We start from the raw sequence: 13220 nt of genomic DNA on the forward strand, positions 1-13220 counted from the left end.
GTAGTTTTGAGTATGTGCAAGCTATGAAATATTGTTTAAGTTGCTAAGTTATATGATCTATATTTATAAAAGAAAAAAAAAACGTATCATAGCTAAAGTGAAACAATAATGTGTCTGCTAAATAATTTGCCATTGGAACATGCAATATGATAATATAGTATACATCATTTGTCTATTCATGTTCTTTGATATTTAGTAATGAGGGAACCATTGGCAGCTTTTACATGCAGACATTTTTATGTTTAAATGTATTTATTAGTATTTTCCTTTTTATATTTCAGATCATAGTGATTTTATTCTTGTTTCTTAAGACCCTCACAATCAGTGCATCTGGAGCTTTGTCAAACACCTGCCTGCACATTTGGGACAAAGAAGGAGAAATCACCTTAAAAATCTATATATTCTATTCTGTTTTAATATAACAGAATTATAAAGTTACATCGCGTAAACTCACCTAAATTATTTCTTAAGTTTTTCTTTTTTGGGATTAAGCCAGAAAGGTCATTTAAAGCAATTAGTTTGCTCACCCACTTTATGTCTGCAGCAATTCATTTGCTGAGTGTAGGAGTTCAAATTATTTATGCAATAAAATCTTTTTCTTTTTTCTTTTGAATTAAATTTTAGAACGAGGTTTGATACAACAGCATATAATATATGCAATAGTCATGATCTCTGATCCTTCTTAATAAATAGACATGGCAGATATTTATATTAATTTCCCACTATACAAGGTAGGTTTAAATGCACTTCCTTTTCTTAATTTACAAAAGGTTTAACACATCTGCAGTCCATGGCTTCCAAGGTTTTCAACCCCCATTAGTTTTATGAATTATGAACAAAGGAAAGAGCTCCGAGAGATTCATGCTATATCCATTGCTAAATATATAACATGCACCACTATCAAGGCACTGCTTCAGTAGAATGTAATTCCACTTAAAATAAAGTATAATTAGGAAAAACCTTCTTTAAGACATTACTCTTCAGAAATTATTATTATTACAGGGTTTCCCATGTATTGATTTATTTGTGGTGTTCCCATCACAGTATCAACACTGACCGACACAAATAGATTTTCCAAAATGCTTTGACTTCATTGAATAAACAAGAGCACTGCATATTTAAAAATCAAAACGCTGCTCGAGTGTTTTTATATAAATGTGTCTTTTTTTAAAGGGGACCGATTGTCTTGCAAAAAGTTTTGATATCATTTTCCTTTAATCTTTCCTATAATGTCTAATAAATTAGCGTTCATGAGCATAGCACTGTTTTGATTACAGCTACAAACCACTGTTTCTTTTGCTCTTAAAGTGCCTCCTGCTGGCAGAGAATGAATTAGCATTTTCAATTAGCCCGTCTGCTGTTTTATATTTACATTATATACATGTATATTTCCCCCAGGGGAAGTGTCGCCACACATAGATTGTTAGTCTGTGGGAAACAGAAATTATTATATATGCTTATGCTGTTTTTACTGACCTCTAAACAGTAGCTGGAAAATGTTGGACTGATCATTCAAACTGTTGAATAATGAATGTTTTTAAGAATGATTTTAATCATATGTTGGTTTATTGATTGTTTCTATGTTGTAAAATTATTGACTGCACCCTTGACAATAAATCAATGGTATTTGTTGTGTGATGGTGGATGGTCAGAGCTTGAGCAGCCGTCTTGGCGCAAAGGAGGAGAAATCCTTTGTCTGGAGCACTGAATCCGTAATCAGACACAGAACCCAGACAAACATGAACTATTGGAAAAACTGTTAACAAAACACATTTATCCAAGGAAATTGCAGTGATTGCCTATAAAGAATCATGGTAGTATTTTTTTTTTTTTTTTTAATTTTGGACCATTTAATAGAAAATAGATGCATCTGTTGCAGATATTCTCATGTGCTTTATATCTGTTGCATCTAAGATTGATTAATCTCAGTCATCTTTGGGTGGACTTTCATTGTCAAACCTCACTTATTACTAGCCTCGTGTGCCAATTTGCATGTGTGAATGGACTGCAGTGAGATTCCAGCTTGATCTGTCAAGGACAAGACAAAGAACTCAAGGAAAAATGTTAATACATAATGATCAACCTGTCATTTGATATTAACAGGGAATGTTATATGGATATGCAAGCTGTATTTAAACAATTTACATGACAGAGATATATGATTATCAATATATTTTCCAGCACTGTAAAGCCTTATCAATGAACTGGCTGGATCCATTCTTTACATGCGGTGATAGATTGTGCAGAAGTGGAAGTCTAGGCTTTGATTTTATCTTGGCAAGATGAAGACAAACATTTTTTAGCTACATTCAATACAATATGATCTATTGCAGCTCTGTCCTATGGAGTGCATCCCAAAGAAAAGCAGAATTTATTATTGTTTGTCACTGAAGTCCCTCAGTGAGCAGGTATGTCATGATTACTAGATGGACTCGGTCTTTGCTCATCTATTGCTTTGCTGCCTGTGGCTGACAGTACCATAGAAAGTCAATGGGAAACAGCCCCACAGGCTCTACGCAATAAAACTGAGTCCATAAACTGATTTTAGGAAGCTTATAAAAAATGAACTTCTTAAGAAAGCGACAAGCTTCCTAATTAGTCCTTCCTTCAAACTTTGAACAATGCAATGTGTGTATTGTTGAACACATAACATCTAAACAACAACTGACCTTGAAAATATTAACACATTGAGTGATATACATGCTGAAGTGGAAAAAAGATTACAATAATAGAAGGGTGAAAGAAGGTTGATGACACATTTAGTCTCCCAGTTGATAAACTGATAAACCGATTGAGTGATAAATTAATGAGGTCTCACACTCCGCCATGTGCATTTTAAGTAGCTTTAGTATCTTTTTTTAAAGCTGACTAGGAATATATATTTAGCAATGCCATGTTTTAATTGAAACAACGTAGTTCTAAAAGTAGCTGGTTGTTAGGGTTCTTGGGTGGTTGCTACTTTGGTGATTCTATCCAGTGTTCAGAGTGGTTTTCTGTGTGGTTGCTACTCTGTTTGCTGAGTGCAAAATGAGAGGATTCAACCATGTATTTGTGATCCCTAATCAGGGCTTGGATCCTTCCTTTTAGGGGTGGGTGATATGCCCAAAATCTTATATCACGATATGAGTAATTTTATTTCATTGTAACAACATTGCGATATAGGTTTTTTGTTTATTTTTTAAAATAAGCATATGACCAAAATCTTATTTCACGATAGGAGTAATTTTATTTCACTGTAACAATATATTTCACGATATAGTTATTTTTGCTTTAAATAAGGTATTTATTATATAAAAAAATTTGATACCATTGAAATTTCATAATTGTCACCAATGTCAATATCACAAATGTAAGTAAACTGAAGACTCACTGAAGACAACTGTCTGAGATTAAATAAGAATAAGAAACTAGTTAGAAGCAATAGGACAAAAAACTAAAGTAAAACAAATAAATAAGAAATGCTACATACACTCTAATGTATCTAATGTATAAAAACACTGTATATTCTTCACTGTGTAAATTAAATATATTCTTCTTACTAAAGTTACAAAAGAGATTTAGTCGATAGAAGTGACAGATTTTCTCATTGTTGTTTGATTAACATGAATGACAGACAGGAGGAATATTAGACTGCTGTCACTTTAAGATCTGCCCAGATCCAATATACTGTTACATGTGTGTTTTCTTTCTTAGCTGTTTGCTTTCACTTAAAGTGATACTCCACCCCAAAATGAAAATGTTGTCATTAATCACATACCCCCATGTCGTTCCAAACCCGTAAAAGTTTTGTTTATTTTGGATAAAAAAAGGGGCTTCTGCCAAGTAAGTTACACTTTCAAGGTTCAGAAAAGTATGAAAGACATCGTCAGAATAGTCCATTTGTGATCAGTGCTTTAATCTGAATTTTTATGAAGTGATGAGAATACTTTTTGTATACAAAGAAAACTAAAATAACAACTTTATTCAACCATTTGTCTCCTCTGTGTCTCTCTTCATCACCGTAGTGCCATTTTGGAGAACATCCACTGAACACAAGCAGTGTACGCTATTCTGTGTCAGATTAAAGACAAAATTTTCATTTTGGGGTGGAGTAACCCTTTAAGACCTAAATTACTTTGTTTGTGATGATACTTAAAATAACAGGCATTTTGACACAAAATTGTGTGCATTTAACCATTTAAGGCCTATCAAAAATAAATCTGTTCAATACTCCCACATCCTATGAGTACCATCTTCCTGTGCGCATGACTCTCAGACGAAACCAAAATGAGTTATCTTTCGCGGCTGATTGCATTTAACTGCATGCAAAAATGCATGCAAAATGCATTAAAATGCATGCAAAACAATACGTCTTGTGCCCATGTAACACAGCAACATTGTGTCAGCTTGTAACAGCGATAGAAACAACAGTCCAAAATCTCTACCAGTTAAAAAATTTCTACTGGTTAATTGTGTTTAGCAGTATATCACTCACCCCTACTTCCATTAATGTACATCTGTAAGATTAATATCTCCTGATTTATTGTCCTCTATATTAGTCCAATATGAGGTAGAATTCACGTGTGTAGCACAACAGTACAAGTCAGATTTTGGGGGGCAATTTTTTTCATTTAAAGGGTTTATAGGAATAAATCACTAAAACTAACAATGTTACCTGGAGTGATAGTTCTAGTGATACTTGCTTTACCGAATACATAATATAGCTTGTTTTGAGCATGCATACACTATATTTCTTCAAAACAGCGTGTCTGCTTACTGGCTGGGATTTATGGTATGGATCTTGCTGGCTGACTTCACAGACCTGCTGTTCACACATGCACTGACACACACAAACACATACACACACAGGGACTTGCGCTCCCTCTCCCACTGGTATGACATCTGCTGTCAGGCTCGCTGGACGCAAAGATCTGCCCAAACCTCACACAAATGCATGCACACATAGTTCTGGAGGATGGGCAGATGTATAGTGCGAAATGTATCCTGGTTACAGTCTTTGGTTGAATACTCTATAGAGCACATCTAGCCTTTGTGTCATCAGCACCATTGCCATGGCAATGTCGCCATCTTAACGATTCTCTTATTTCATTGGTTGACACACTGGCCAGGCTTTGGCCTTGAGTGTGAGATTGGTTTATATTGAAAAGAAGTGTTCACAGCATCTGTACAGCCCTATGTTAATTGGCTTTGGTTGGCGTTTAGCTTGAACGAAGGATGTCTGCTTAGCAAATAAATGTTCTTGATTGTGATTTTGTCTTTTGTTGTGTCTAGATATGCATTTCAATCTATGCTATATATTGACTGAGCACATCCCTGCATGGACAGCAGTTTGTGTAGTAAATTGCCTGAGAACGTTTCATCCCGTGTGCTAAATGTTTACGTTGACTACATCCGATTGATCTTATTTTTTTATATAAAGAAGTGAATATCTTCCATTGTAGAAGTGTTTTGTCAGGTAAATAAACATTTGCTTGATAGGCTAAATTAACTTGATGTATTTATTTAAAATATATTACATTTATTTAAACATATCAAATTATATTTTAACATGACTAAAACCAGTTAATTTAGTCCATCAATCTTATTTTAATTTACCTGACAAAATTGGTCTACAGGGCCGTCGCAAGTAGGGATGCACCGAAATGAAAATTCTTGGCCGAAACCGAAAACCGAAAAAGAGAAAACCAAGGCCGAAAACCGAAACCGAAACACCGAAAGAAATTATGCCAATTATTAGTACCATTGCATTTATTGCTATGACCGTGTACTAACTTTACTAAAATGAAGACATTGCAATTGCATAAATTAATATTAAAGTTTCAAAGATAATTACAATTACATAAATTATTTTTAAAAAACATAAAAATACATAATTACAAATTATGCAAATATTTATTAAGCACATTGCAACAATGCACAGTATTAAAATACAATTCAAACAAAAAATGTATCCCACTCATGTGTATATTAAATAATAATGTACAGGCCTACTGGCCTGCAGAAAGGTTTTAAAATTTACTGTTCTCTCATAAAAACAAAGTGCATTTAGGTGAAGTGCATTTTAAATTTTTCTCTGTAGGACTAGAAAGTGCATTACTTCTCCAGTATAGGCAAGAGGGTTATCACTTCTGGGGATGGGGACTTCAGACAGATAACCATCTAGCTGTTGAGCAGTTGAGCTTGTCATCTGCCTGACATTTGAGAAATATTTGAGAGAGTGTATTTAAATAGGGCCAGGGCATAAATAAATTTTTTTATCAAATTAAAGCAGAAATCTAGCAGAAAAATGGCTTCAATCTGAGAATATGTATGTGTGTGTGTGTGTGTGTGTGTGTGTGTGTGTGTGTGTGTGTATGTATATATATATATATATATATATATATATATATATATATATATATATAATGTCACATATATAGTAGCCTAAGAACAAAATAGCCAACGTAATAGTATTATTTGAGGCACTTTCTTGCAGAATTTCTCTGAACACATCAGACAACGAGGGTGCATGCCCCTCATCTGGTGCAGAGACTAGTCTTTTTTTCTGCGCTCTGATCAGTCTCCTGCGCTTGGCGCTTCTCCGTCTCCACGCGGGTTCTCCGCATCCAGCGCGGCCTGGATCATTTCTCGTGCGCGCTGCCTTATTTCCGCATCCAAGTAATGGTCTTTATAACGCGGATCAAGCACATTCGCGATGAAGTGCAGAGGATCCGAAAAGATCTAAGTGAGACGTGTGCTAACAGACTCTACTTTTCTTTGTTTTCACTTCGTGGTCCGTCTTAATCTCTTTGTTAGGAGACGCTTTAGTGCTCCGAATAAAGGAATAAGAAGAGAGAGAATGTTCTCACTGGTGTGAAGTGAATGTCGCGGGGAGCTCGTGGTCTGCGCTATGCAGGTGCACGTGCAGGTCACGGTTTCTGTTTGCGTCATCACAACATTTCGGCCGTGTTGTTTCGGTGATAAAAGTCTATCGGCCGAAAACCGAAAATTCTAATTTTCGGCCGAAAATTTTCGGTGGCCGAATATTCGGTGCATCCCTAGTCGCAAGTGGGGTGAAAAGTGGTGACAATTATAGCGGCCCACGGCCGAGGGGAGCCCCCGGCGATCTCAACCGTCTGCCTGAGGCTAGCCTAAAAAGACGATCAGGACAGTTGACAGGCCACTGCTGCGTGTCGTCACGAAAGCTTATCATTTTCATGTGTTTTTAAGCCTGACCACTTTCCAATTTAAACATTCAAAAGAGTTTAAATCATTCAAACACAAGACGCGGAAAATCTCAACTCGCGCGGTGTGTTCAGTGCGCACGCATCTCACAGTCTCAGAGTCGCGTCTGACAGACAGCGACACTAAACCGAGCTCTCCTTTGCGAAGTTCTCCTCGACCTTCCTCCTGCACCTGAACGAACAAAAACAAATCGCAGTTTAAACAAACAGAAAAGGATGTGAAAAAGCCCATTTCAGCACCGCGGTGTTCAGGGCTCCCGCAGAGGCGTCTCAAAACACTTTTGTAACACAGAATTTGCCTCTTTTTGCTCTTGTACCGACAAAAACATACAAAATATGTCAAAATACCCATCTTGGAAAGTATGTTCTAAAAAACTGTCGGTTATGTCTTAAGTGAAAGTAAACAGTTGAGAAAAATTTCGGATGTGTATTTATATTGGATGCTTCATCGTATCTTAAAGTGACCTCGCCTAATTTAGCTATGAACTGCTGTAATGTTAATCCAAGAAAATGAAAGATAATTTTTTTTACATTTTTTTTATTTTTTAAGTTTTAATAGTAGGTGCAGGACACTATAATTAATGTAGGTAAGCGAGTATAGCAAAATAAAGCAAGCTGTGACATATTATACCCAAAAAATCTTCATACATTGGACTACTAGTGAAGTTGATAGAAAAAAAAAATGGGACCAAAAATTATTCAGATGCTTTGACCTCACCATGTTTTGCTTAAGTGTTTTTTTTTCCTGAATTGCTAATGCAACCTTGTCACACCACAGACTGAACAAAATTAAGCATTGCTTGGTAATTGTTCAACAAAGTATTGATAGTTGTGCAAATATTGTCATACTAACAGTTGTCTGAAGTTTTGGTTGATTGTAATCCATTACATATCTTTCTATCAAAGTTATCTGACATTATCAAGATGAATTTGTTCTGACAGTTCAATTCTGAGTTCTTGTCATATTTAATTACCATTTTATAAACTAGAGCAAATAAACTGTGATAATTTAAGAAATGTTGAAGGTGTCTGAATATATTTGGGTTTGACTGTTAATTTAATTTTTACAGTGAAGACTATGCAGTTCTATTTTATATTTAATTAATATAAAATATTAAATAAATAAATAAAATGAACATAAATTAAACAATTTCAAACAGGGCCCACTGGTACAGCCTGCACCGGGGCCCCGCTAACCCCAGCTACGGCCCTGTTGGTCTATATGTAAATTTTTTATTTTTTTGTAGAGTTTATAGTTTAATATTACTGTAATTTCAGGTCGAAATTGATTTAATTGTCCTTAATATTGTTGACAAGCATGTTGACATATTTTAAAGCATACTTTAAGATGCTTAAAAAAAAGTAATTGTTTAATTAAAAAAAAAATCAGTTCTCGAATGAATAAAACTATATCAATTACTGAGAATAAACCTTGCTGTCATAAAATAAAATAAATTCAAATTACTGAGACAACCCTACAGAAGAATCTATCAGAGACCTTAGGGAATAAAGTTATATGTTTTCACAGCCGGAAGATTCTGGAATTAGACTATGCACAATTGTCCAATGTTTTTCATTATCTGCAAGGTTAATGACATGCTAAGAGAAGTAGGTAACCATATTCCCAAAGAACTGAAAGTCATAATTACAATATTTTAATATTCATGTTTAAAGAAACAACAATGCCCTTATTAAATGCTAGAACAATGTTTGAAGTAACCTCAATTAGCCTACATATCCAGCCAAGTCAACTCTCTTTGCCAAGACAAGTTGCCTTAATGGGCTATGTAAGACTTCTATACAACATTGTCCTATTGACCTGTACCATTAGACTTGTGATCTCATCATTACCGTGTCTATTTTTTTGACACAGGCTTTCAAGGAGATGCTCTATGCCGCCCAGGACCAGGCCCCGTCCATAGAAGGTAAGGAAACTCCCTTCTGAACATGTAACCGACCAAACTTTTTTTCTATTCTGTACTCGTTTCCACCACCCTAGCATGAACTCACTGCCACATCTCTCCCAAGACAGTGGGGCAGCTCGGCATAGCTATAATTAATACAGGACGTCTGATGTCCGGCGAGGCGTGAGGGTGACAGGGTGCGACGGGGAACTAGTTGATCTGAGGCACTGTCGCAAAGAAGTAAACAGAGTTCTAGGGTTTCAAGTCACTGAGTTTCAAAATGATGCAGCGTTTATGTTGTTCAAGTACTTTTAAATGAGTCTATTACCTCTGATTTCCTATATGGTGGATGTTTCAAGGTGAACATTTGGTTGGAGACGTCGGTGATAAAGTTTTATGTCTTGGTTTCATGTGACGTTAACCCTTTGAAGTCGATTAACGCGGATACGCGTTTTGAGTCATTTTCTCCTGATAACCCCGAAAAGAACTTAAATTACACTTTCAGTTTTAATCGTACAGATAAGAGCAATACATCAATTGAATCTGTAAAGGGTCTACTTTTTTTTGGATACAGACATAATAACAGCAAAACTTTGTGCACTTATAAAATAAAGATAACAAACAAGGTGTGCTGTCTGCAGCCTTTGTCTGCGCTGATCTTTATTTACAAACACGTCATTAAAATGACCTGTAACTCCGTGAATACTCAACGAAGAGACATGAGAGATATATCTGACATGACAAAACTTCTCCAGGCCCCAAAAATACCCTTAGACTCCAGAGGGTTAAAGGGTTGGTTGGCTGTTTTTTCTAGGCTTGGTTGTGTTTATGTGGGGCAGTCTAACATGCGTTATTGCTTCATATTTAAAAAAACGCATGATTTTTCACATAATTTACCTTTATTCTACACCTCCCTGTCCCTTCTCCTATAAATGGGCTGATGATTTTCTGTTTTTCAGTATGTGTGTTCATGACTGGTATTTAAAATGTATAGCCTGAATGCACTTTAAGTAGCTTTGGATAAAAGCGTCTGCTAAATGAATAGATTTAATGTTTTTATGAAGCCCCTCCCTCAGAAATTAGCATTGGACTCAGATTGGTCAGCTGGGTCAGTGTGTTGTGATTCGCTAAACCTTAAGTGTATGCCACGCCCCTCACGTCAGCGGCATGTGCTTCGTTTGTATTGTAAACAATGACGTCATCAGTATTGCTTATCAATTTGAGCCTGATTGAGACACAGAGGTTATTTTATCTTATGTATTTTTTCATATAAAAGCTTTAATAAAGTATGACAACCGCATGCGCGTCCATGTTTAACACTACTCAAAGCTATGTGAAAAAAAAGTGTATAATTGGAACAGTTCATTGTTTGAGCTGTTTTTGTGGGCATTATACTTCCATAATTTTAAAAGACGATATCGCTCCATTTGCATTGAACATTTAACTTCGTAAATTTGCAAATATTGCTTATGCTCAAACAGCAACATTACACACTAACTAATATTCAAAAAGCGAAACAGACCACCCCTTTAAATTGAAAATGGCACACCATTCTTTGCCGTAACATTAAATTATATGATGCAAGAATTAATTCTAGTTTAAAGTGTCCTATGAGAGAGTCAGTTGGAATCATGAGCGATTCGATGTATTTTTTGCCAGAAACAAGACTGAGCAAGCCATTCATAACAGTGCCAGACACCTGAAGAAGGTCCACACAGTTTGGCATCCATCAAACAGCCCTCTGGAGATTGTGTGTGTGTGTTTATAAGATCCTGTCAAACTAAAGAAGAGATGTTCTTTCCAGTCATTGCTTCTGTATGTCTCTGTCAGACTTTGTGTGTGCATCTGGCAGGCCATTTGACCTTGTTTTTGGACTTCAGGGTTTCATTGAGGTGGAAAATGAAAGCAAAGTTGGCATGTCTGTTGGTCAGGATAACAGATTTATTGTGTTAAAACGTTTTGGGTGGAAAAGAGGAAAGTGGCTGAGCTGCATTTTAACTGGGCTTTGCTTACTGGCATACAAATACTTTTTCCTGTATATAGTTACCCTGGTTTAACATTACTTTAATCCACGGGTTGCTTGTAACTGTGATTTACTCAATACCAACACAGAAATTTTTATTAGTAGTAATTTCTGTGGCATGAACCTTTATCATTTGGGTTAGACATTTGAACTTAAACTTAGTTATATAATTCATCCCACATATTTGCTCATGGAGCTTATTGCAGAGAGAGTGTTATTACTTTTGTAAGCAATCAGACTTGCATTTTTGTTAGCCAGGAGGAGGATGATAAAATGGGCGAATAATTAGGCATGCAATATATCTCTACCATATCGGTTATAGGACAATATGATAGATTTTATTTATTTTTCATTTTATCAATATTGTATATTCTGGTCAATATTGGTTATTCGAATGTTAATGCTTATTTCACATTTTTTAAGGTTTAGATTACCTTTGTTGTCGTCTAACACTCACTTAAAGTTAACATTTACACTCATTATTTAATATCACTGTTAAATGTAATCTTTATCATATCTCAATAAATATATATTATTATACTGTACACTATAATATAATGTTGTAATGCATACATTCACTACTACCATTTAAAATGGATGATTTTAGTTTGTAGTATTTTCTTAAACTTTTTTTATACAACATTTAAAAATTTTAATAGCAGTAATTTAACTGAAAATAATTACCGGCTTGTCGAATAAACCAGAATTTTTATATCGGTTCATCTCTAGGCAAAATACCATAGACTTACACTTAAGGTAAGGTACACTTAAAATTACTCAAGTTATAGCTTTTTTTCTTTTTAAATACAAGCAGTGATCTACTGAGGAACAGTTGTGATATCATGTAACTACTGGATTAAGCTGGTTTAAGTCTTAATGATAATGTGGCCAGTAAATTATTATAATCGATGCCAGTGTCTAAATCCATCAGAATTTATCCATACAGATCAATGGCTTTCTTGCTTTCCCAGCATTCAGTTGAAGCCCCACACAGTTTCCAGTATCAGTTCAGCTGTGGTGGTGTGGTTTCTTCTTTCTTTCAAAAGCGCTTTGATGTCCCTCTACAGTGAAAGTGAATTGATGCAAAATGAAAGGGAGGAAAATAGAGTAAAGGAATAGGCAAACTTATTGAAGCACCTGTCATGTGGCTTTTATATTAAGTTGCTTGTCTATCAATACTCTTAACATGATTTGTGAGGCTTAACGCGCTAATTTTTCACATATACTGTAGGTTTGCAATGTCAGATTCTGTTGAGCTCAAGAGATGATTTTATTAAATAAACCTCCCATGAAACTTCTATTACCACAGCTAGACTTATGAGGGAGCTTTTTCCATCACAGTCTGCGGAGTATAAGAAAGAGAAGTTTTGATATTCTGTGAACACACTGGTGCCCAAGGGAGGCAATTTATTGGGTTATTACGGCCCTCTTTCTCTCTGGCCTGATCTGATATAGTCATATTGAAAGCTCAATATTGAGAGAGCGGCAGTTCAAAGTGTCAGCTTTCCCCTTAGACTGTCAGGAACACGAATCGAAACCGTATGCTAATGTGTTCGGATATGGAAATAAGCATTTGAGGTCCCTAATTGGCCTGAGGTACGTGAGAGTTTTTATAAATTCTTTGAAATACAGAGGATGAAAGATCAATGTAAACTTGCTGTAGACCCTTATGCAAGACCCCTATTTTGTGACAAACATAGTATACCAACACTTACCTAATGGTATGGCAATGTACTTAAATCTGCACTTTTTTGCCAAGCGATTTTTGACAAATGATGTTGATATTTGAAAGCACCAAAATTAACACGGCCATACCCCAACAACAGTACCTCACCCCTGTTTTGACATCTCTGCCCCACAAATACCTACACAACCATGGCAACGATGATCACGGAAACAAGTGAAGATGACACACAAGCATATTCAAATAAAAGACAACACGGATAAGTTGTGCGAAACCAAGCAAAATCAACATTACTCACCTATCATGAAGAAACGATGCAAACTTGGTGTGAGATTTGAGCCCTTCCCGCTCCTTGAGTTCTCTTCACAGCTGGAAAGCTGCTATTA

General features: G+C 35.7%; 1 protein-coding gene across 1 annotated transcript in view; it reads left to right on the top strand.

The window, feature by feature from the left end:
- The window catches only part of xpr1a (xenotropic and polytropic retrovirus receptor 1a), a 77633-nt gene that overhangs the window by 532 nt on the left and 63881 nt on the right, over positions 1 to 13220 (top strand). Inside the window, exon 2 of the mRNA XM_059504009.1 lies at positions 9097 to 9148. Within this exon, the coding sequence (XP_059359992.1) occupies positions 9097 to 9148 (52 nt within the window). The remainder of the gene's footprint in view (positions 1 to 9096; positions 9149 to 13220) is intronic.

This window comes from Carassius carassius, chromosome 21 (genome assembly GCF_963082965.1).
Source record: "Carassius carassius chromosome 21, fCarCar2.1, whole genome shotgun sequence".
In the NCBI taxonomy this organism is placed as follows: domain Eukaryota; kingdom Metazoa; phylum Chordata; class Actinopteri; order Cypriniformes; family Cyprinidae; genus Carassius; species Carassius carassius.